At 38.8% G+C, this 23,018-nt stretch overlaps 1 protein-coding gene across 1 annotated transcript in view; it reads right to left on the reverse strand.

Moving 5' to 3' along the window:
* Positions 1–7,728: 7,728 nt before the first annotated feature.
* The window catches only part of arid3b (AT rich interactive domain 3B (BRIGHT-like)), a 52,371-nt gene continuing 37,081 nt past the window's right edge, over positions 7,729–23,018 (reverse strand). The window contains exons 5-9 of the mRNA XM_052119883.1: positions 12,739–12,922; positions 12,137–12,387; positions 10,375–10,677; positions 10,176–10,265; positions 7,729–9,677 (exon numbers count right to left, since the gene is read on the reverse strand). Of these exons, the coding sequence (XP_051975843.1) occupies positions 9,532–9,677; positions 10,176–10,265; positions 10,375–10,677; positions 12,137–12,387; positions 12,739–12,922 (974 nt within the window). The 3' untranslated portion in view covers positions 7,729–9,531. The remainder of the gene's footprint in view (positions 9,678–10,175; positions 10,266–10,374; positions 10,678–12,136; positions 12,388–12,738; positions 12,923–23,018) is intronic.

Genomic DNA, 23,018 nt, shown 5'->3' on the forward strand with positions numbered 1-23,018 from the left:
CTGCAAAATGAAAATGAAAATATTAAATTATCAATGATATACAGTATTTTTTTTAATGATATATGATATTTAATGATATTAGCAGGATATTAGAGTAAACCACTGTGATTTTCACACCTGTATGCACTGAAGACCAGCATGAGAGGTAAATGAGTGACATATGAGGGAAGGTCGAACAGACATGGTGTATTTCCATTTTCTCCTTGACTTTTTATCGAGCAAATCAACAAACCATTATTAAGGAGACTGATCACCAAAAGGCAATCTGTTGAAAAAGAAGGAATGATATTCATGAAATCTTGATGAAAATATATATATGTTGGCCTATTTCTATTTAAGGGTGTTTCTTCAACTTCAGGCACTTTTATGTCCCATGTTTTTATTAAATATAACAGATTTTTTTTGTTTGTTATATAAGTCACTGTTGGAAACCTTTTTGTTTTTTTAAATATGCCTTTATTATTTCTATTTGTTCATTTTCACATGCTTTTAAAATTTTAAAAACAGTTTTTTTTATTGTTTTACCCTTCTGCAGATCCAGACTTTTAATAATAAACTATGACAATCCATTACTTAAATATGAATAATAATTATTATTATTATTATTATGTTTAAAAGTATGATGATCTAAACAAAGAGAGGAATAAATGTAATTTAAATATATATATTTAATTAAAAAAATAATATATATATTTATAATACACTTTTATTTATTTTTTTATTTACTTGCTACTTTGCTCTACATTTGCAGTCAATTTGCAAACTAGCATTCACCTCCAGAGACTATGATATTCTTAATCATGCTGACTACAATGGAGACAGATGCTACATGTGTGAATGACATGAAGGTCATGACTTCTCATTGCTGAGCTTTGAGCAGGTCTGTAAATGGAATGGATGAGACTGCTGAGGGGGGGATTAATCTACAATGTCATTAAAATAGAATGATCTCTTGCGGATCTTGGCCCAGTAGGACAAGCATTTAATCCTACACATTAAAAGCAAACATTTAGGCTTACTTTAAAATAGATAAATCCTCAAGCTTTTACATAACAGTACAGCAAGCTGGATCTGCTGAATACAATATAGGCAGACATATTGTCTTATCATGACAAACATATTAGTTTATACAATAGGAAGGAGTTGTGGTGCAGTATGCTTTCCTATAGCCCAGGACATTTAAAAATGTTCTGGGAACTGTATTTAGTGTATTTGGACAGCATGATACCTCTTGATATTTTAAGATATGTGTAATTTAAAGTTTTGGGTGAGCTTTCCATTTTGTTGTTAATACAGAATTAAACAAGAGAATGAAAGTTAAAAAAATATATATTGGAGAAGATGAATAATCTTTGGTTTTTTAATTAAAGGAATAATTCCTTAAATTATAATTCTATCATTATTCATTCACTCTTTTTCTGTCAATTTCGTATAACTTTTTTTTCCTCTGTGGAAGATATTTTCATAAGATATTTGTGAGATAATGCATATGACTAAAATGGTTTAATCTTTGTTTTCAGAAGTGATACATTTATCACTATAAATCTTGACACACATCATACATCAATTAAAATATATTTGTGTGCTGCAGCTGAAAAATAGTCGGCATAAGGGTGAGTAAATTGTGAGAGAATTATACATTTTGGGCTTTAAATGTAAGAATGAATTTGCATTGTTTGCGCATTAAGTCTGCATAGCAACCACAAGGGGGCAGCTTGAATCATAAAATGACAAATTGGATCTTGTTGACAAATTGGAAACCCTATACTTTGTGTACACAAGGAAATGAAGGCCACATTAATGGCACTTTTCCACTGCACGTTACGGTTCGACTCAACTCGACTCTACTCGCTTTACTTTTCTGGGCTTGCTTTTCCACTGCTGTTTAGTGCCGCCTCAACGTGGGTGGGATTATAGGCTGATCATCATAGTTGTGCCGCCTCTACTGCCGTGACATCATCTTAAACGTGACACAAACATTACTGACCATAAACAGTAACACGACCACTAGCTGTTAGCTACTAGCTCATTGTGCTGCACAAAGCAGTTGTTGCTTGGTGATTTTACACAAGTGTAACAGTTAAATTGGCCAGGTTGTTTCAGAAGCAAGCTTACAGTAGTTGGTCAACTAAATAAATTGAAGCTTTCAAGCAGAGTATTTACATTTACATTTATGCATTTGGCAGACGTTTTTATCCAAAGCGACTTACAGTGCAATTATTACAGGGACAATCCCCCCAGAGTGCCTTGCTCAAGGACACAATGGTGGTGGCTGTGGGGATCGAACCAGCGACCTTCTGATTAACAGTTATGTGCTTTAGCCCACTACACCACCACCACTCTTAGAGTATAGAGTTAACGTACCATCCTCCATCCGTAGATTCCAGCCGTGGCTGAGTCCAGGGCACTCTCCCACCCATTGCTCGCCAGTTTAGATAGTGTCCATTTGGTCAAACCAATTCCACTTTTCCTTGATGGTTCTGTAGTGACTTTTAAGTTTTTTTACTTTTCCCTACACTGTTGGTTGGTCCGGTGGTAGCCGTGTGCGGCCAACAGCCAAAACACTTCCAGAAAGACTTTTTTTTTTTTTTTCGTTTTGTGGTTTTGCACACCGCCATTTCTTTTTACAATTTGAAAGTCAAGTGAACAAATTATACTGCTATTGCTGTAGCTGTCTTACTGTGTAAGACTGGTCTCTTTTGGTCTATATGTAATGGTAGCCAGCTTGTAGGTAGCTGGGATAGCTGGGATGTGTGTAAACCTCACTCCCCTGGCCTCAAGAGGCCAGAGTTTGTAAAGTGAAGTGGCAACAATTTCCCCTCCGTGCTCAAAGCATTCTTTAATCACTCCGCTCCAGCTCCACTCCGGGTTGTCCATTTCCCACTCCTCGCTCGCTCTGCACTCCTGGATTAGAGAAACCCCTTTCCGTGTTCGCTCCATGGCATTTGTCATTTTAGGGTTCAAAAGGGAGTGCCCCTTATGTGTGCTTTTGTGAAGGACCCAATGGTGTGGACTTTAGAGGGGTAAACATGATTTATGCACTGACGTGTGCAACAGTCCAAGCTAAACTGGGCTTAAGGCACCATTTGTGCATTTGGGCCATAGAGGGTAAGAACAAGGTTCACCTGGAGGCCCCAACATTTGAGTCTGGTTGCTGAGATTCTCTGTTTTCAGGATCACGACTTTAAGCCATTGGAACAGTGTCTGGTACTGTAATAATATAAAGAGCTGACCAAGAACATCATGAGCTCTCTTTGACTCTTGGTAGGTGACATTCTGAGCGGGACATCAATGTTCATGTCCAGTTCAAGTTTAGCATGCTAATTAAAATATGAGCCAGTCATCTTGTCCTTTAAAAGAAAACATCAGGTGTAGATATTTGACTGGATTGACTTGGTCTACTCTGACACACCAGCTAGAAACCTTACAACTATGAAGTTACCCTCTTAATATTGTACACAACCTGTCTTAATTCTCTAATGTAGGTGACAGATTTGTCTGGTGTCCAGTCCAGACCACTGCAGCAAACTTGCAGCTCCCCAAGTAGGGTTGTATTTTTACTCTGTGAGTCCTGAGTGAAGACTGCCAGTTGGAGGGCACAATTCTTAAGCTCATCTAGAGAGCCGACATTGACCACCAAGTTCTTTTCATAGAGTCCACATTGCTCTTGGGAAGATATATCCAGAGGTCCTTGACAAAGTGGGGGCAGCCTGACCTTGACAGTAACTTCATCTAGACTATTGACTGCACCTGCTATACCTACTAAGGATACAGCAAGAGTGTTCTGCATTGACGAGAATGTCAAAGTGAAGTGCAAAGTGGTCCTGGAGATCTCGTTGCACAAATTTGACCCATAGTTTGGGAGCAAAGGTTCTTTTCCTAGTAGACCTTGTGTCTGAAGTGGAGAGAGGAAGCAAGGTGATCCTGGGCTGGGGATAGTGAGTCCTATGAGTTCACTCAATGAGTAACTATCACCAGCCACATTAACGTGGTGTCCCAGAAACTTCCTGGTCTTCGAGAGGAGACTAAGTCTTGGAAAAATTGGGAAAGAGGAGCGGCCACTGGTCATGGGCCTATATAGAGATGTGGAGATTACTGGGGAACTAAGGCGTCTCATTTGGAACTTCTGCTTGTTAACCTCTGAGATGGCAACAAATTCTTCATCGGATGGTGTAGTAGACCTTTCAAAGTTTGATGGGTTGTCTAGAACTTCTTCCTCCTGGTCCTCGTACTGCAATTTGGTGAATGTGGTCCCAGAGGAAGGGGAGGGGCTCAAAGCCACGATCATGTGATCCACAGAGTCAGGTGGAGGGGGTGACGTCACATCATTTTTGTCTTCAGGTGATTTGTGCATGGTCCTACGCCAGCAAATGACACAACCCAGGATGAGGGTAAAACAAAAAACCACCAAGCCGACACTTAGCAGAATCTGTAGGTGGACTGAAGAGATGGAAGATGGTTAGTGTAGCATGTTAATCTGTAACTAATATTCAAAAAGGCAGAACAATGCCTTTTTAATAAACATATTCAGCCTGTCAGAACATATTCTTTATTTATTTTTACATTTTTTTGGGAGATCATAGGAACTAAAATAGCTTTCCACTTTAAATGTGACATCAGGCTGTAAAACCTTTCATGGAATCTTTTTTTTTTGAGTGTAGTCCTGTTGAGTTCATGACAGTCTGAGAACATGTCAATTGTTGTACTATATATAGTAAGTAAGTTGCCCACCTTCAAGGTCCTTTGTGAAGAGCACCTGAAACAGCAGCCAGAAAAAAAGGAGGACAATGATTCCCTCGATCATTCCCTTACAGGTGAACAGTAGCACAGACTGCCACACAGGCTGCCCAGTGTTCTCCTCTTCTTCAGTAGGCATGTTGACTGAAGAACGTCAAAGCTCTTACTTCATCTTCACCTTCTGAAATAGCATCATGTATCTCCAGAGATGACTTCAAAAATGTGATCTTCAATACACCATGCAGCCGTTCTCTCTCCCTCTCTCATCTGAATCCATTTCTGCTGGTCATCAATTAAAGTGCATTGTGTTCCCTCGAGAGCTCTATCAAACACGCATCTAGCCTCTAGCTAAAATCACATTGTTTCTCTTTGTTAAACCTTGTTGTTTTTCATCTGTCTCTTGGATATATCTCGGACTGTAATCCTCTACAACGAATCTCATAGAGACTGAGCTGAGCTGAGAGGGGTGGTCCAGCTCAGGACAGGGGTGGGAGCACACTAGGAATGGGACAGACACTGAGGTGGTGATGGGTAAGGACAACTATTCTGTGCATCCCACAATTTGCCTCACAAAAGGGCATCAATCCCAACCCACCACTCCCACAAAACAGCGTCTGTCACATCTGCTGCCAGTGTTACACATAATCTAAATATGTGACATGCCTTAATACATTATATATGCATGCATTTAATTAGTACATGTACTCGCAGTCATGTTGCTCATCACAGACGGTAACATAGATTACAAAGGCAGTGACAGATCTATGAAATGAGATTCAATTAGATTTAGGCTTGGATACTTACCCATGTGACATCAAAAACAAAAGATGGATGTACTGCCACTTGGTGTCTTATGGCATAAACTGCATCTTTATTTTTTTAAGATTTAAAGATATTTTCATGCTCAAACATGTACTGAAATAACCACCAACAGGCGATTTCACCACAAAATCAAAAGAAAAAAAGAATTTATATTTTGCAAAAAAAGAAGGTGCTGTTCATGGAAAGGTATGCAAACAATCTTACTACTCTCTGAAAGGTATTAATGAAATGTGTTTTGAGATCTCTCGCCAGTGTCTGTGACTGCTATAGACTCTGTAAACTGCAAACAAAAATGTTTCCACGGGCTCTGACACTTTCTGCCTGTCAGTCATTTTGTGTTTCCTCATAGTATTGTAGTTGTAGCAAATTATTTAGGCATTATGCCATTTCTATGCCATGTTGCTCATAACAGCTGTCAGTTGAGGATGCTATTTTGCTGTTTATGCATGATGTCAGTCTCGATAAAGCTCATTTGGTATTTTTGGAATGCAGAGTTTTGGAAAGAGGGGCCGTGGCTAATCAAATGGCTCATATTATGTAAAATCTAGAATGTCTAAAAATCGAATAATTATTAATGTTGATTCTCAATGACAATTACTGCAATAATTTTTTTTATTCAAATCAAATTTTATTTAAAAGTAGTATAAACATTCTACCATGATACATAAATATTCACTGTCAGCCAAAAGTTTGGAATAATGTGCAGAATTTGCTCTTATGGAAAGAAATTGGTACTTTTATTCACCAAAGTGGCATTCAACTGATCACAATGTATAGTCAGGACATTAGTAACGTGAAAAATGATGATAATTTAAAGAGTTCTCATCTAAAACATCCTCCACGTGCAGCAATGACAGCTTTGCAGATTCTTGGCATTCTAGCTGTCAGTTTGTCCAGATACTCAGGTGACATTTCACCCCACACTTCCTGTAGCACATACCATAGATGTGACTGTCATGTCGGGCACTTCTCACACACCTTACAGTCTAGCTGATCCCACAAAAGCTCAATGGTGTTAAGATCCATAACACTCTTTTCCAATTATTTGTGTCCAATGTGTTTCTTTGCCCACTCTATCCTTTTCTTTTTGTTTTTCTATTTCAAAAGTGTCTTTTTCTTTGTAATTCTTCCCATAAGGCCTGCACTACTGAGTCTTCTCTTTACTGTTGTGCATGAAACTGGTGTTGAGCAGGTAGAATTCAATGAAGCTGTCAGCTGAGGAGATGTGAGGCATCTTTTTCACAAACTAGAGACTCTGATGTACTTATCCTCTTGTATAGTTGTACATCTGGCCTTCCACATCTCTTTCTGTCCTTGTTAGAGTCAGTTGTACTTTGTCTTTGAAGACTGTAGTTTACACCTTTGTATGAAATCTTCAGTTTTTCTTTTGCAATTTCAAGCAATGTATATAGCCTTCATTTCTCAAAACAATGATTGACTGATGAGTTTCTAGAGAAAGCAGTTTATTTATTTTTTTGCCATTTTTGGCCTAATATTGACCTGAAGACATGCCAGTCTATTGCATAATGTGGCAACTCAAAAACAAACTCAAAGACAATGTTAAGCTTCATTTAATGAACCAAATGGCTTTCAGTAGTGTTTGATTTAATGGCAAGTGATTTTCTAGAACCAAATTAGCAATTTATCATGATTACTCAAAGATAAGGTGTTGGAGTGGTGGCTGCTGGAAATGGGGCCTGTCTAGATTTTATCAAAAATAACTTTTTTCAAACAGTGATGGTGCTGTTTTTTACATCAGTAATGATATATGACTATACTTTGTGATCAGTTGAATGCAACTTTGGTGAATAAAAGTACCAGATTCTTTACATAAAGAGCAAAATCTGTACATTATTCCAAACTTTTGGACACCAGTGTGTATATATATATATTAGAAAATGTCTACTTTCCTTGGGTGAAATGTGTTTAAATGGCATGAAAATAATGCCAATGTAATTATTATGTATAGAAATTATAATTAAAACCATTTTTAGAAAGACATTTGGGAAAAGTATGGTCCCTTGATGTCCTTGACAGTTATTATAAGATTTGTTAAAACACTTTAGACACCATAAAGTCAGTTTACTTTAGCTGAAAGGGTAATAATACATTACGTGTTGTAATAAACAAAACAAAAAAAGCACACCATGAAACAATGAAAATGTTGCATCAGATCAGACTTTAATTTCATTGTGTAAAGTTGCATGTGTCTATACAGTGAGGTCATCAAAGAGGATAACAAACACATGTTCTTTGGTTTTCAGCTATGCTGTTATCTGTCAAATAAAGAAAATAAATGAGAATATAAAGGTGTCTGTATCCCAGCAGGTCCTAGGGTCATGCAAATGCAGGATTTTATACATGAAAAGCTAATTGTTGGCAAGGCTAAATCAGCAAAGTATACGAACACTTCATGACCAGACCGACTTGAATTACGCCATATCTACTGGAAGTGTATTGGAAGTATTGGAAGACAGTCCAGTCGATAATCAATACTTCGTGGATATGAACAATATTCTCATCTTACACCAATGTATTAATGTTCTGTCTGAGGTATTTTGCTAATTCATAACCTGAGAGATATTTTTGCATCAAAAAAATAGGACAAAAGGTTTTTCTGAGGTAATTTCGGTGATGCGCTGCGGGCAGTTGAAACTAGTAGGTAAATCCTGACTGAGGTAGCTGTTTCAGTCCCACACGACTGCATTATATTTTATGTAGTGTTGTTTATTTTCCAGATGCTAGACTGCGTCTTGGTTATAAGGTTAAAATCTATGAAGAAAAAACAAAAACTGAAATTCCTGAGAAATGTGCTTTCCAATATGGAAAGATAGATGAGGTCTGAAGTTTCAACAATCAAAAATACACAAGAAAAATAAACATTCAATCCTCAGTTGATTTGAATGTTATCCTGCTTTTCTGTGACCTGGTTTAAGTATGTTTAAAGAAGTAGTTTGCGCACCAGAGTAAAAGAATAGTATATTAAGGCTCATATGTACGAGCCTGTATATGATCGTCCAACGCACAGAAATGATTGACTTGTTGGACACCATCTGCTTGGATGGGTTTCCACATGGTTTCTTTTCAATCATACATTGTCTTGTGTCTGAGGTAGAGAAAAATCTTTCAACCAAATTGTTGCCTGTAAATATGTCAAAATAATAACAAAACAAAACAAAAAAACAACCTCTCAGCTGTGTAAAATGCATTTTCAAACTTGAAACTCTTTTCAAATCATAATAATATTTATGTATCTAGAAACTAAAAAACAAACAACAATGGAAATAAAAACAATAAAATCAAGAAAATGTTTTTTTTTTTTAAAAGGAAAAAATATATAACCGTGACCCCTTTTCATACCAAACCAACTTTGCAACACCTGATGGGGATTGTAGCCCGTTTTAAAATCCATCAAAATAGACAAAGAACACAGCAGTTTCATAGTAATCGATCCTGAGTCTTATAAATTCACTGCAGATGAGGTAAATTCAGCAATCTTTAAATAAGAGGATTAATAGACAGCAAAAAAAGTCAACCACAACCTCACAAATGTGACTTTGGCAGAAGTAGATTAGATCATGCCACGATTGTTTTGCAGATATTTGTGAGTGACTGAATTACTGGTATAAAAAGGCATGATTGCATGAACACTAGAAAGCAACACTCACAACAGCACTGAGATTAAGACAGTGGAGGTATTTTGTTGAATCAAACTTTAAAAACCCTCAAGTCCTGAGAAAACATTATGAAAACTTGCTGAAAAAAACAGGTGAGCTTAAACAGCTGTTGAGTTTGTAAGTGTGTGTATGAGTGTGGTCCTGCCTTCACTGAAAGGACAACACAGCTGCAAGATGTGCAGGAGGCAGAATGTGATTCATTATGCTGCCTCTAGAGGTCAGAGTGGCTCACAGCGGTACAACTGTCACTTAGGCTGGACTGACGGGTTGTTTGGTTACAGGAAGCTGGTGATGGTTAGGGAGAGCCGCCTCTGGCTGGTTCCACAGAGTCAGAACTCTTTGAGGAGGAAGAGGGAATACCGGGGCTGAGGGTGGAGGTGTGGCCCGTGGGCGTGGCAGAGGTGGGGACAGTGGCAGATGACTTTTGGGCATATAAAGATCCTTAGAGGAGGGAAAAAACTATGTAAATCAATGCACAGAGTGGGATCACAGTAAAAATGCTTTTGACCATAGAATTAGAGAAACTGACAGAGCAATACTTTGCATTTCCTTTTTCCATATTACACTGAACAGAACAATTTTAATTGTCACCACAAACAGCACAAAAAGTGGAAGTAAACGTTTGCAGGGAATACTTCTGAAGTGGTGAATGGGGAATCACAGCAAATATCATTTTCACTTACCCATTTGCTCAAAGACCAAAAGAAAAAAAAAAATAGAGAGCGGTGGATTAAGACAGTCAGATGGTTCTTATCTAAAAAGTTACTAAAGGAAAAGTACCAGAACTGTAGGTGGGAAAGCAGCAAATCGCAGATTTTTAAAAATGCGGATAATTAATTTAATCGGACAATACTATGTGTGGTTGATACAATGGTGAGACCCTGCTCTCTAGATGTGGCATCGGCCAAAACAAATCTTATATCATGCACACATACACACCTGAATAAATAATCCCATTGACCTCCACAGACACGGTAATGCTAGCAGACCCATTAGAAGAAATACTGAGGGACAGGTCCTGCTTTTCCTCTGAAAAACAAGACACAAGTAACATCAATGACACGCATTTCACTTTCTGTAATCCTATAAACCATTTTGGCATCCAACAGCTCACACCAAAAATGGTCACTGCACTCACCGTGGGTGTTGGTGTTGTTCATTCGCAGGTTGGCGGGGTTGACCTGTGATGCCATTGCCAACAAATTCTGTTGGAAAGCCTGCTGGAGTAGCCTCTGCTGCTCCTCTGCCAGTCGCGCCATCTTCCTCTCAGGCCCCTCCACCAGGGCGGCCCCAGTGTTCACTGTCCCAGCACCCATGCCGGTCTCCAGCCTCTCCCTTAGTTGCTCCAGGGTGGCAGCACGTGCCAGCTGCTGCTGATGACCAAGAGCCAGTGCCAAGGGGAGTCGACCTGGCAGCATGGAGGAGGGACCATCCTCTGGAACTGAAGATGTTACAAAAATAATGATTTAGATTATCTGAACATCAAAATCTTACCTTCATTGTCATGCAAAAATTCACTCATGAACACAACAACATTCAGCAATTTCCTCAACAACAGTTAGGATCAGCAAAGCATTCAAGCCATGCTGTTGTTTACAACAATAGCATTTATTTAATCCATTACTGTACTATTCTACTAACTCCCTGGACCAGGTAGCCAGGGAACAACACCATTTATAGTTTATTTGTTTTGCATTCGCTACCCATTTTACATAGTATTGCGGATTTAAAAACTAAACTGCATATTCAATGAGCAAAAAAAACTATTAAAATAAAAACCACACTACCACTAAATTATGTTGTCAAAGCAGAGAAGACAGCAGATGAGCAAAAAATTTACAGTACAGGACTTATTTCATGACGTCAACCGTTGACGTTGTTTCACAATGTGCAGCTGCCGGCAAAAACAAAACCATACAAATTTGTGTTTTTGACACCTATCATGAGACCCGATCGTTAGCATGTTTTTGTTCATGTAATAAAAACCATGTTAATCAGGACAAATAACTTTTTTTCCAGGACATTTAGGAATTTTTCTCGGTAATTGCTAAATTTCAGGTTTTCCAGTACACGTGGGAACGCTGATATTGCTTTGGTGATGTCAACAGAAAAGGAAAATTTTTAAGCGGCAGAGCAAGTTCCTACATTTGAATGAAAAATGACATTAAAAGAAACATACAGTTCCTTGTACTGCACATCAGTATTTACAATTAGTTCACTTTGCCCCTGAGGTAATTTGCTCCAAGTAGGGCCTCCCAGGAAAAAGGACCTTAATGGCTTTCACACTCAAGTGTTTTCTCAATCAGCAGGTCAGGAAACATGGTTAATTTTCTATACAACTTTTCCTGGTTGGTCCTGTTCAATTACACCCACATCAAGGTGGTATTATGTAAAAAAAAAGGAGATTGAATTACATTAAAATGTAATTTACTGTATTTTTGGGCAACACGGTGAAAACCATTTTTACGATATCCTTATTTTACTAGAATGTTGGAAAATGTTTCAGTGTCGTTCAAGAAGAATAAGGACGCTCACCACTAGGGGGTGCATAAACACTAAATGTTTATTAGAACAACAAGCAGGCATTTTTCCTTTTGACTAAACGAAGTATATTTAAATTTGTATTATCTTTTATTATTTAAGTCATGTTTTTCTGGCCTCACATCCTTATGGGAAGGTATGATTATTTAATCAAATTACAGGTATACTGGCAATAAGTAGTTGAAAAAATACTTTTGATTAGCAGTGAGACAAGCTATACACCATCTATATTTACATATTAAAAACTGTATTTGCTACAATTCAGGACCATTTAAAATGAACTAGCGAAAAATGAACTAGCGAAAAAGTTGATGCATCACACATGGCGATGCATCAACAACCCATGTGTGACTATAAACCTGTAGCTTTCTTCATGGCGGGACTCGGAGTAGCCTGAAGTCCGTTGTGTCCAGTGGCGGGCAGGTGCATTTTGGGAGAAGACAGGAGGTGGGGGGCTGAGATACTGGGAGAAGGGGAAAAGCGATACAGGCTGTTGCTGTAGCCAGGACGACGACCTTCCCTGCGGTTACTGTCGATAGCTGCCTGGAGCTCTCCAGGGGAGCTTAGACCCTTCTTCTCACATTCATATGGGTACAGGTACTTCATGTACCTAAGACACCGTAAGATTAAAACGTGAACCATAGATGCAAACCTTGAGGTCACAATATCACTTTAAAGATGTTACAGTCCTAATGGAGATGTTATAAGTAGTGGTTGAACTATAATGTTTTTCTATGGTCAGTCCAGATGGGTGGCTAATATACTGTATATAATATATACATAAACGGCTGAATTATATAGACCTTTATTTCCCATAGTTACACAAGATTTGCTAAAAAATATAGTGGGCCCAAACAGTATTTGGACACTCAAGTCACCCTTAAAAATGTATGAATGTCATTGCTTTAGATAACAAAATACAAAGTGGTATTCCTACATGGAAGGTGTTGTAAGATCTTACTGTGTGCGGAGGGTGAAGGCGGCACTGGTGATGGAGGTGGGCAGGTTCAGGCCTTTTGTGATCTCTCTCCAGATCTTTTTGTTTATCACCTCCACCAGACCCCCCTTGTCAGTCACCAGTTTATACAGCATGTATAGATCTAGCACCTGCTTGGCCATGATGGGGATCCGATTCACAGGTGTACCTGCAGAGACCGAACAGAGCGGAACAGGTGAGCTTCTGTATAAATGTTCAGCATGATGGATCACATCAAACCAGCTGAGAAAACATGGAGAGTGTTGCTTATGAGTCCCAAGGATTAGTTAAGTTAGTTCCAACTTGATTTAAACATTCACATTGTACATGAATGGACATTTAAAAAAAATAAAAATAGAATGTATGATTATGAGATTACTATTTTACAAATGTTATAAATGATCCTACAATCGAAGTTCAGAGCAGACAGCATACTAAATTAGATGCAAATGAAAAGTAAAATAAGCAAGTTCAGCCAACAAAATGCTGGGGGGCATTTTTGTCTACTGGAAAGGCATATTCTCAATGTGTCACAGCCTGAGCAACTGACACCCATGTACACAACGGAACCACATGTAGAACAGACTGCCATTCTGCCCCTCACAGCCTTGTTTTCATTCATGTCAAATGAAATGTCTACTCTGACTTAAGTCTATAACAAAGATTCACAAATTGTACAAAAAACAAACTCCACACTGTAATTCATCAAACACCGTAGCTCTTGAGCTTGAGACAGTAACTGTGGGAAGTGATGGGCCAATCAAGAGAGTACCTATGGGAAGTGATGTGCCACCCAAAACAGTAAATGTTGAAAGTGAAGGGCAGATCCTAACACTCAATATAGAGAGTTATGAACCAATCAAAACACTAAATATAAGAAGTGGTTGGCTGACAAAGACAGTATCTTTGCCAAGTGATGGGCCAATCAAGACAGTATCGATGGAAGTCACTGGCTAATTTAAACCATAACTATGGGAAATGATGGGCTTCTGAAGACAGTAGCTTTGGGAAGTAGGGCTGTCAAATAAAAATTGTAAATTTGAATATTCGTTGAATTTAAGAAAAATATGCACATTTGAATGCTAAAAATGTGCATTCGAATTTTGGATGTGTGCCAAGCACTGGCGATGACTTCAGATCTATTGCATTCTTGCGCTAAAAAGGCTAGATGAAGCGCAACAAAATACAGTTTAACAGAAAACAGGTGTCTCGAGATGCATTTTAAAGTTATTTTTAACTCGACATGGTCTCTAAAAAAAACAGTGCTCCAAAGCGAAACAAAAAGACATTCGTCTAGCGCGTTTACATAGAAAACAAAATGGTAAATTGGACGGTTGCAAAAGCATTCCGTATGAACAGCCCCTTACAGGTCTTGGCCGTTACATTTTGCTTTATTACCAGCATTTCTCACATTAAGCAATGGGTTTGTCTTTAAAGGAGTTCAAGTTGGAATATTGTGTCTTGAGATCCTCACGTTCTTCCTTTACGTTCTGTTCCGTCTGTTTGAACATCCCCTGACAATGGATCATGAGCCACGTAACTACCGTGTTCAGCCGAATACCACTGCTAGCTGGGAATAATTCTACCCTACATACAGCTGTAATTAATGAAAAACACTGCGGTATATCACTATTATTATGAAGTTTGTGTCTGTGGTAGTATATACTGTGACACCAGTGCAAGTGAAACACCATGTTAACACCGAACTACCTATTGAATTGTTTCCCCCCTCGTTTTACATTTGATTTAAAATGTGAGAATATTAAACTTTTTATTTTTTAATTTATGCACTTTAGTTTAAAACGGAATGTTTTTTTAACAGCCAGAACTCTTCTTTGCAATAATATAACAGTGCTGTATGTTATACTGTATGTATTCAATGCGCCCTCTTGTAGACAAAGAAAATAGCGTCAATTTAAAAAAAAGAAAATAGCGACTTTAAAATTCTTATTTAATTCGAATTTAGAACAATTTTATGGCAAGAATTCAAATTTAGTTTCACTGTCCAATGATGGGCCAACCATTTGACTAAATATGGGAAATGATTGGCTGATGAAGACAGTAGATTTGGGAAGTGAGGGCCGATCCAGGCAGTAACTATGCAAAGTGAAGGGCCAATCAAAACTGTAAATATGGAAAGCGATGGGCTGATAAAGACATTAACTATGGTAAGTGATTGGCTTATTGAAACCATAACTATAGGAAAAGATGGGCTTATAAAAGTCAGTAGCTATGGGAAATGATGAGTGGATCAAAACACTAAATATGGGTAGTGATGGGCCGATCAAAACATTAAACATGGAAGTGATTGGTCAGTCAAGAGAGTACCTATGGGGGCCTGGGTATCTCAGCGATTATTGACACTGACTATTACACCTGCAGTTAAGAGTTCGAATCCAGGGTGTGCTGAGTGACTCCAGCCAGGTCTCCGGTTTGTTTGTTCTATGGCTATTTCCACGGTGAGAAATGTCTAAGGAAATCTATATGGGGTTTTTAAAATCTATTTTTCCTAAAAACTCTAAAATGTTATTAGATTTGACTTTGTTAAAAATTTCTTCCAGTGTTTACATAATAACAAGGTTTCAGACAGGGTTAAGACCAGTACAGTCTAAAAAAAAAAAAACATGTTTCAAGGATAATGGCAGAAGGTACATGTTGGTGAATCTTCTCCTAATATTAAAAACCTGTGTCATCCTGGAGTGACCTATTTGACAGTGGGTGTAGACAACATGGTCACAGAGATTTGAAAACAGATTGAAGCTTCTTTTGCCAAAAAATAGGGCTGATTTCATGGAGTTAGTTCATGGTGCACTGATCCCACTCAGTTTGCCATTTGTTGTTAATATACAGATTTATTATCGGTTTTAGGTCAGTGGGAGGTATTGGACACTTTGAGATCTGCTGATAACGCCTCTTTTGCAGCAGTGTCTGCTTCCTCATTTACTGGGATTCCACAGTGTCCAGGTACCCAGCAGAAGCAGATATAAACATTTTGGGATTTTTATAGATCCAGCAATTTGCATAGAATCTTTACAAGCTTTTGGTGATAATTTTTTAAAGATGACATTGCTTGAAGGCATGATTTTGAATCTGTAATTATCAGAAAATTTCTCTGTTGCATAGTCTTTATGAAGTCCAGTGCTAAGATGAATGCATTTGCCTCTGTTGTAAAAATTGAGCTGTGATTGGGGATGGATATTCCTTTTTTTGGTGGTTGATCACAAATGCAGATGAAACATGGTCCTGAGATTTTGATCCATCTGTATATATAGGGGTATGTGACGGAAATATTTCTCTAATATAGGGGAGTTGTTGTAGGTCTAAGAATTTAAAAAAAAATTTAAGTTCAAGGGGGGATTTTACAGAAGTGTATCTGTTCCATTATGCTTAGATCTACTTTTAGATTCTGTAAATGTGGTTTGATCCTTAGTCCTAACGTTCGGGTATGTCTTGGTTTTTGTTCATATAGGCTTGAAAGAGTTGAGAAAACAGGAAAGTAAGCTGCGTTTTCTTTGTTGGTCTTCAGCTTTGTTGTATATTGTATGGCTAGTTTGAGGCATCTGTTCTCCAGAGAAAGTTAATTTGCTTCTACATACAAACTTAGAGTTGGTGATGTTCTAAAGGCCACTAATGCCAGATGTATGCCATGATGATGTACTTGTCCAAGATTCGGATATACGATTTCCAGGCTGACCCATACACAATACTTCCATAGTCCAGACGTGATTGAATTACTGTTCTGTAGAGATTTAAAAGAACTGAACTTTCTGCATCCAATTTTGTTTTTAGCTGGAACCTTTAAAATGTTCATGGCTTTAAGACATTTATCTTTTAACATCTTTATGTGAGGGATAAACTCGGTCTACTGTCAAGAGTTATTCCAAGGAATTTGGTTTCCTTAACAACTCTGATGTGTTCATGATCCATGAATATCTCTGGGTAAAAATGGAGAGAGAGAGTAGCCATCAAAAATGCAAACAAACAGTTTTAGTCTTTGAAAACTTAAAACCATTTGATACTGACAAGGACTACATTCTGTTAATTGTCAGCTGGATTTTCTGTTCACTGTTATTCACGGATTTGCCTCTGTAGCAAATACCATCCATGTAAAGACTGCAATGGATATCCGACCCAATGGCTTTTGCGATGCTGTTGATTTTGATACTAAAAATGGTAACTGATAATATGCTTCCTTGGTACTCTTAGCTCTTGTTTTTTTGGGTCAGATAGGGTATTACCTACACTGACTTTAAAATGTCTGTTTGATAATAAAATGTGCAATAAAAATAAAAAGTTGATATAAATCCTTTAAAATACTGAACTTCCAAATGGTGTCAAAAGCTTTCTCAAAGTCAAAAAATACAACCAACGCTTTTCTAATGAAAGCATCTCCTCATAGCTTTCAAGGTGATGAGGTGATCTACAGTGCTTCTTCCTTTTCTGAAGCCACACTGAACTTTACTTATGATATGTTGCAATTCCAGGATCCATACTAGACTTTCATTAACCATTCTCTCCATGGATTTGCATAAGCAACTTGTCAGGGCTATTGGGCGGTAGTTGTTGGGGTCATTATGACTTTTATTTTACTTTTCCTGCTTTTGGGATGGGAATGATTATTGCTTCTTTCAAAGAGAGTGGAATATTCCCTGATATCCAAACAGAGTTTAAAAGTTTTAACAGAAGAGACAGGATAATGTGAGGCAAATTTGTAAAAACGGATAGTGAATATCATCTGATCCAACTGAAGCTCTGTTTATAGCGTGTGTCAATTCTTCCATTGTGAACAGTTGATTATAGGGTTCCTTATTATTAGATGAAAAATGTATACCTTTCTTTTCGTCCTGTGCAAGGAAAATTTAGAAGGCATTAAGGCAATTCTCAATGGAGTTGTTATTTTCAAATGTTTCTGCTAGGGTATTTGCAATCTCTTGTTTTGAAGTTAGAATAGAGTCTTGATATTTGATGTGCTGAATTGGAGCTCCATCATTCCTGCCCTTCATCCTTTGAATCAGATTCCAGACCATTTGTTGAGGTACTTGATATAAGATCAGATACAAACTGTCTCCAACTTTTCTTTTTAGCTTCATTTATTCTTCTTCGAGCTTGTGCCCTACTTATTTTAACCTTAACAAGATTTTCATTTGTTGGCCTTCTGAAGAATAATCTTTAAGCTTTCTTCCGTTCTTTTATAGCGGTCTTGCAATTATGAGGAAAGTGAACGAGGACGTTGGACTACCTGGTAAGTTCTGAAAATATGCCCGTCTACTTGATTCTAGCTACTGGTTGTACTTTACTATGAACCAAGTCGTAGAAGCCCCTCCTCCTGTCCTTTTCTGGAAGAGATGGGGGAATACTCACAGGTTCGTGTTACTCACGTGAACGCAAGTTTAAACACAAATTTTATCCAACAATCAAACTCGCACGAGCAATACGAGGCGAAAATTGTCTTTGCGTTTTATGTGAACACACCATTAGAGCTTCTTCTCTTCCTTTTAGGGTTAATATTAATGGAAAGTGGTCACAACCACATAGATCATGCCAGAATTTCCATGAAATGTCAAAAAATAATTCAGGTTTGCAAATTGTTAGGTCAATTCCTGATCATGTTCCGTGACCTGGGTGTAGGTAAGTGCTGGATACATAATTTAGAAGACAATAGGGGGGTATTGTCAAGGAATTCTTCGATCCTCTTTCCCTTGGTGTCACAATGGGTATTTCCCCATAGAGTGATGTGACTATTAAAGTCTCCCATGAGAATATATGGAGAAGGAAGTTGGGCTACTAGGCTATACCGGTCCTTGTGTGTTACAGCAAGATTAGGTAAAATCCGTCTATTAGTAGGACCAAAACTATATAAATTGTAAACTTTTTAAAAGAGAAGGTAAAATCTGGTGGTAGTTTTGTCTCTGGTAGACAAAAATCAAGGGTGTTGAGAACTTTAAGCATTGCAACCCTGAGTCCATGACATTTCCATTGAATACAAATATTTTCCATTCTCACATAGGAAAAATAGGAATATTTCCCCAGATTTTTCCTTTTGGGGATGAATTTATATTCCGACAATCCCTTTCTTTCATTTCGACAACTTTTTGTCTTTGCCATTTTGTCTTTTGCTTACAAACCACTCAATATTCTTGTATTTCTATTTGTAGTTTGATTTTCTATTGAGTTCTGATAAGACTGAGTATTGATTGAGGTAGATTCACTTTGGGTTCCTGTATTCTTGGTCCTTGGGAGAGATTTATTGCTGTTAACATTTTGGGGTTTATCTTTGTGCATCCAGGTGACGTCTGTCTGGCATTCTGTGGACTTCACAGATTTCTTGACAACAGATGCATATGTTTTACTCAGTGTATAAGGAGGGACAGCGTCTACCATTTTCCTTGCCTTGGGGTAACTGCTCCTCTTTGTGCATCTGATTCTCTGTATTTCCTTCTCCTTGATCCATGTAGAACATTCTTTTGCATTTTGCAACAATTACAGCATTTGGGTGGTTTTTGACAGCTCTCCATGTTGTGGTCTTCTTCGTCACACTTGGAACAGATGCGTTTATTTTTGCAACTATTTGACCCATGTCCATATTTTTGACATTTAAAACATTGCACTGGGTTGGCAACAAATAAATCCAACGTGACACTCAGATATACTAATATTTCTGGAGGAAGAGGCTTATTAAAAGTGAGGATGTATGTACAAGTTTTGATAACTATCCTCTCTTTTGATTATTATCCTTTTCAAATTTACTATTCCTTGGGGTTTGAGCTCACAAGTAATTTCATCTTCATCTACATCATCCAATTCTTTAGAGTGGATCACTCCTCTGCTGTAGTTTAATATTGGATGTCTTTATTTGAACTCCAGCGAGTAGTGTAGCTTGTAGTAAATTCTCTGCATTTGCCTTTTTAGAGCGTTCCACTAGAATTTGTCCATAACTATTTCACTTCTTTCACTGTTCCTGCTATTCCTGCGATACCCTTGTGTATATCAAATGGAGAAAGTTTAGTGATTGGCAAATCTGGTGATACTGCTTCGAGGATTATAAACCTTGTCCACTATTCACTATTTGGCATGAGTAAACATTTACTCATGCAGTCTGTTTCCAAGTCTAGAAACTGCTTTTTGGAAGTGTATTTTGAAGCCATATTTTAGGCTTTCTGTTTCATCATCCTTGTTCCCCACTCCCCTTGGAGCCCAAAAAACAGGGATGCACAGTGCAGCGGAATTCCAGCAGATTATGCATCAGGGCTATAATTATATTATTGTAAACTGCTCCATCCACTCGATTGACCCTTAGCAAACACTTACTAGGGATTCTGGAAAGTTAGCAGTTGTTGAGCTATCACAGTACTCTCAGAGCATGTCTTGACCAGCCGATTGATTGGAGTGAGCCATTCCAACCTCCTGTCTAGGCGAAGTATGAGCCAAAGTACAGTGTTGGAACAGTGGCATCCGCAGAAAACCATATTTCTCAGGTGCCAGGGTCTCTTCCTCCACCGACATGGGTTGCAACTTACGGCAAACAAGTCGCCCCTTTTATCGCTCCTGGATCCTATCTGGATCCTTACAGAGAGATGAAGGATGATATTAGCACATCTAGATTGATAAGGCATGTGCAAAAGGTATAATCAAGAAAATTGTAACCCTCGTAAGGGGGCTCAAGGGTTGTTCTCTTGCCCAAGGAGAAGACCCTAGCACCACGGACGAAAGGAGCGTGCCACTCTTCCTTTCACAAGCTACCACCAAGAAGATGCCATACATGGGCCAGGTCTCCTAAGCAACCAAACTTGCCCGATTGCTAGGGAGATTAGTCACATGGGGTAAACTCCTTATGGTTGCAATTAATGGTTCTCTCTCTTTCAATGTGTCGCGTGGTAAGATGTACGTGGATTGCTGAGTTCAGCATGAGCCTCCACATACTGTCGGTCTCCGCGGTGTCATGCACAGCGAGCCACGTGATAAGATGCGCGGAATGACTATCTCAGAAGCGGAGGCAACTGAGCCTTGTCCTCTGCTACCCAGACTGAGGTGAGTAACCACACCACAACGAGGACCTAGTAAACAGTGGGAATTGGGCATGCCAAATTGGGGGGGGGGAATAAATACACACACACACACTATTGGAAGTGATGGGCCAATTAAAACAGTAAACATGGAAAGTGATTGGTTGAAAAGGGAGTAGCAATGGAAAGTGAGGGAATATCAAAATAGTACCTATGGGAAGTGATGTGCCACATAAAACGGTATACATGGAAAGTGATGGGTAGATCCTAACACTCAATATAGAAATAGGAAATGATTGGCTGATGAAGACAGTAGCTGTGGGAAGTGATGGGCTAACCACAACAGTAACTATGGGAAGTGATTGGCCGATTAAGACAGTAAAATATGATGCGATGGGCTGAAAGAAAGATGCAAGCAGAAGCCAATATGTGGCATTAAATGTGTATGTGTATCAGTGGCGGCCACCTCTCCTAGCAGAACAGGATTTGAGTGTTTAATCTGTGAGCAGTAGCAATGAGGATAGGCCAGTGCAATGAAGCTCATTTGGAGGGATTGTGACCACTAAAACCTAATACACTCAATACACTGTATGTGGAACAGGACAGGAGGGGCTTTGAGCCCACATGATGCAATGCTCAAATCCTCCACTCACATACCACACTGGGCCTGTTCGAGAATAAAACCAATTAATGTGTGTGTGTTTTGTGCAGGGGGGTTAAATGGTCTTGGTGATTTGAGGTCAGGATTATGCCCTAATTTAGCCACTCCAGTAATCAACATGGATTTACATGTGCATAAATGGTCACCTGTGTATAAAACAAATATATATCAACATATAAACAAACAAGTCTAAAATGCAGTCTAAATGCTTTAAAATACTCATTGTGGCTCACACAAGTTTGTAGACATTGTCTACGTGCGGATATGCTTGCTGTGTTTAATTAATGCTATGATTGCTGTCCCCATAAGAAGGGGAAATCAGGTGAGGCACTGGGGGCAAAGGAGGATGAAATCAGGAATGCGTGTGAAGCATCTGCTCTTTAAAACCATGTCCTAACCAGGCATGATCGCAACAGGACATTAAACTCAACATAACTATTTTATGGTCGATGGGTATGGGGTTTTCAAAGGCCAGTGCTGTAATACCGAAATCTAGAGACCAAGGTGGCTGGTATAATTTAGATGTAATGGTAAACTTGTACACAAAATTGCTGAAATGAAACAAACATACACTCACCTAAAGGATTATTAGGAACACCATAGTAATACTATGTTTGACCCCCTTTCGCCTTCAGAACTGCCTTAATTCTACGTGGCATTGATTCAAAAAGGTGCTGAAAGCATTCTTTAGAAATGTTGGCCCATATTGATAGGATAGCATCTTGCAGTTGATGGAGATTTGTGGGATGCACATCCAGGGCACGAAGCTCCCGTTCCACCACATCCCAAAGATGCTCTATTGGGTTGAGATCTGGTGACTGTGGGGGCCATTTTAGTACAGTGAACTCATTGTCATGATCAAGAAACCAATTTGAAATGATTCGAGCTTTGTGACATGGTGCATTATCCTGCTGGAAGTAGCCATCAGAGGATGGGTACATGGTCGCCATAAAGGGATGGACATGGTCAGAAACAATGCTCAGGTAGGCCGTGGCATTTAAACGATGCCCAATTGGCACTAAGGGGCCTAAAGTGTGACAAGAAAACATCCCCCACACCATTACACCACCACCACCACCACCAGCCTGCACAGTGGTAACAAGGCATGATGGATCCATGTTCTCATTCTGTTTACGCCAAATTCTGACTCTACCATCTGAATGTCTCAACAGAAATCGAGACTCATCAGACCAGGCAACATTTTTCCAGTCTTCAACTGTCCAATTTTGGTGAGCTCTTGCAAATTGTAGCCTCTTTTTCCTATTTGTAGTGGAGATGAGTGGTACCCGGTGGGGTCTTCTGCTGTTGTAGCCCATCCGCCTCAAGGTTGTGCGTGTTGTGGCTTCACAATTGCTTTGCTGCATACCTCGGTTGTAACGAGTGGTTATTTCAGGCAAAGTTGCTCTTCTATCAGCTTGAATCAGTCGGCCCATTCTCCTCTGACCTCTAGCATCAACAAGGCATTTTCAGCCCACAGGACTGCCGCATACTGGATGTTTTTCCCTTTTCACACCATTCTTTGTAAACCCTAGAAATGGTTGTGCGTGAAAATCCCAGTAACTGAGCAGATTGTGAAATACTCAGACCGGCCCGTCTGGCAC

This window comes from Xyrauchen texanus, chromosome 46, assembly GCF_025860055.1.
Source record: "Xyrauchen texanus isolate HMW12.3.18 chromosome 46, RBS_HiC_50CHRs, whole genome shotgun sequence".
NCBI classification, from domain to species: Eukaryota; Metazoa; Chordata; class Actinopteri; order Cypriniformes; family Catostomidae; genus Xyrauchen; species Xyrauchen texanus.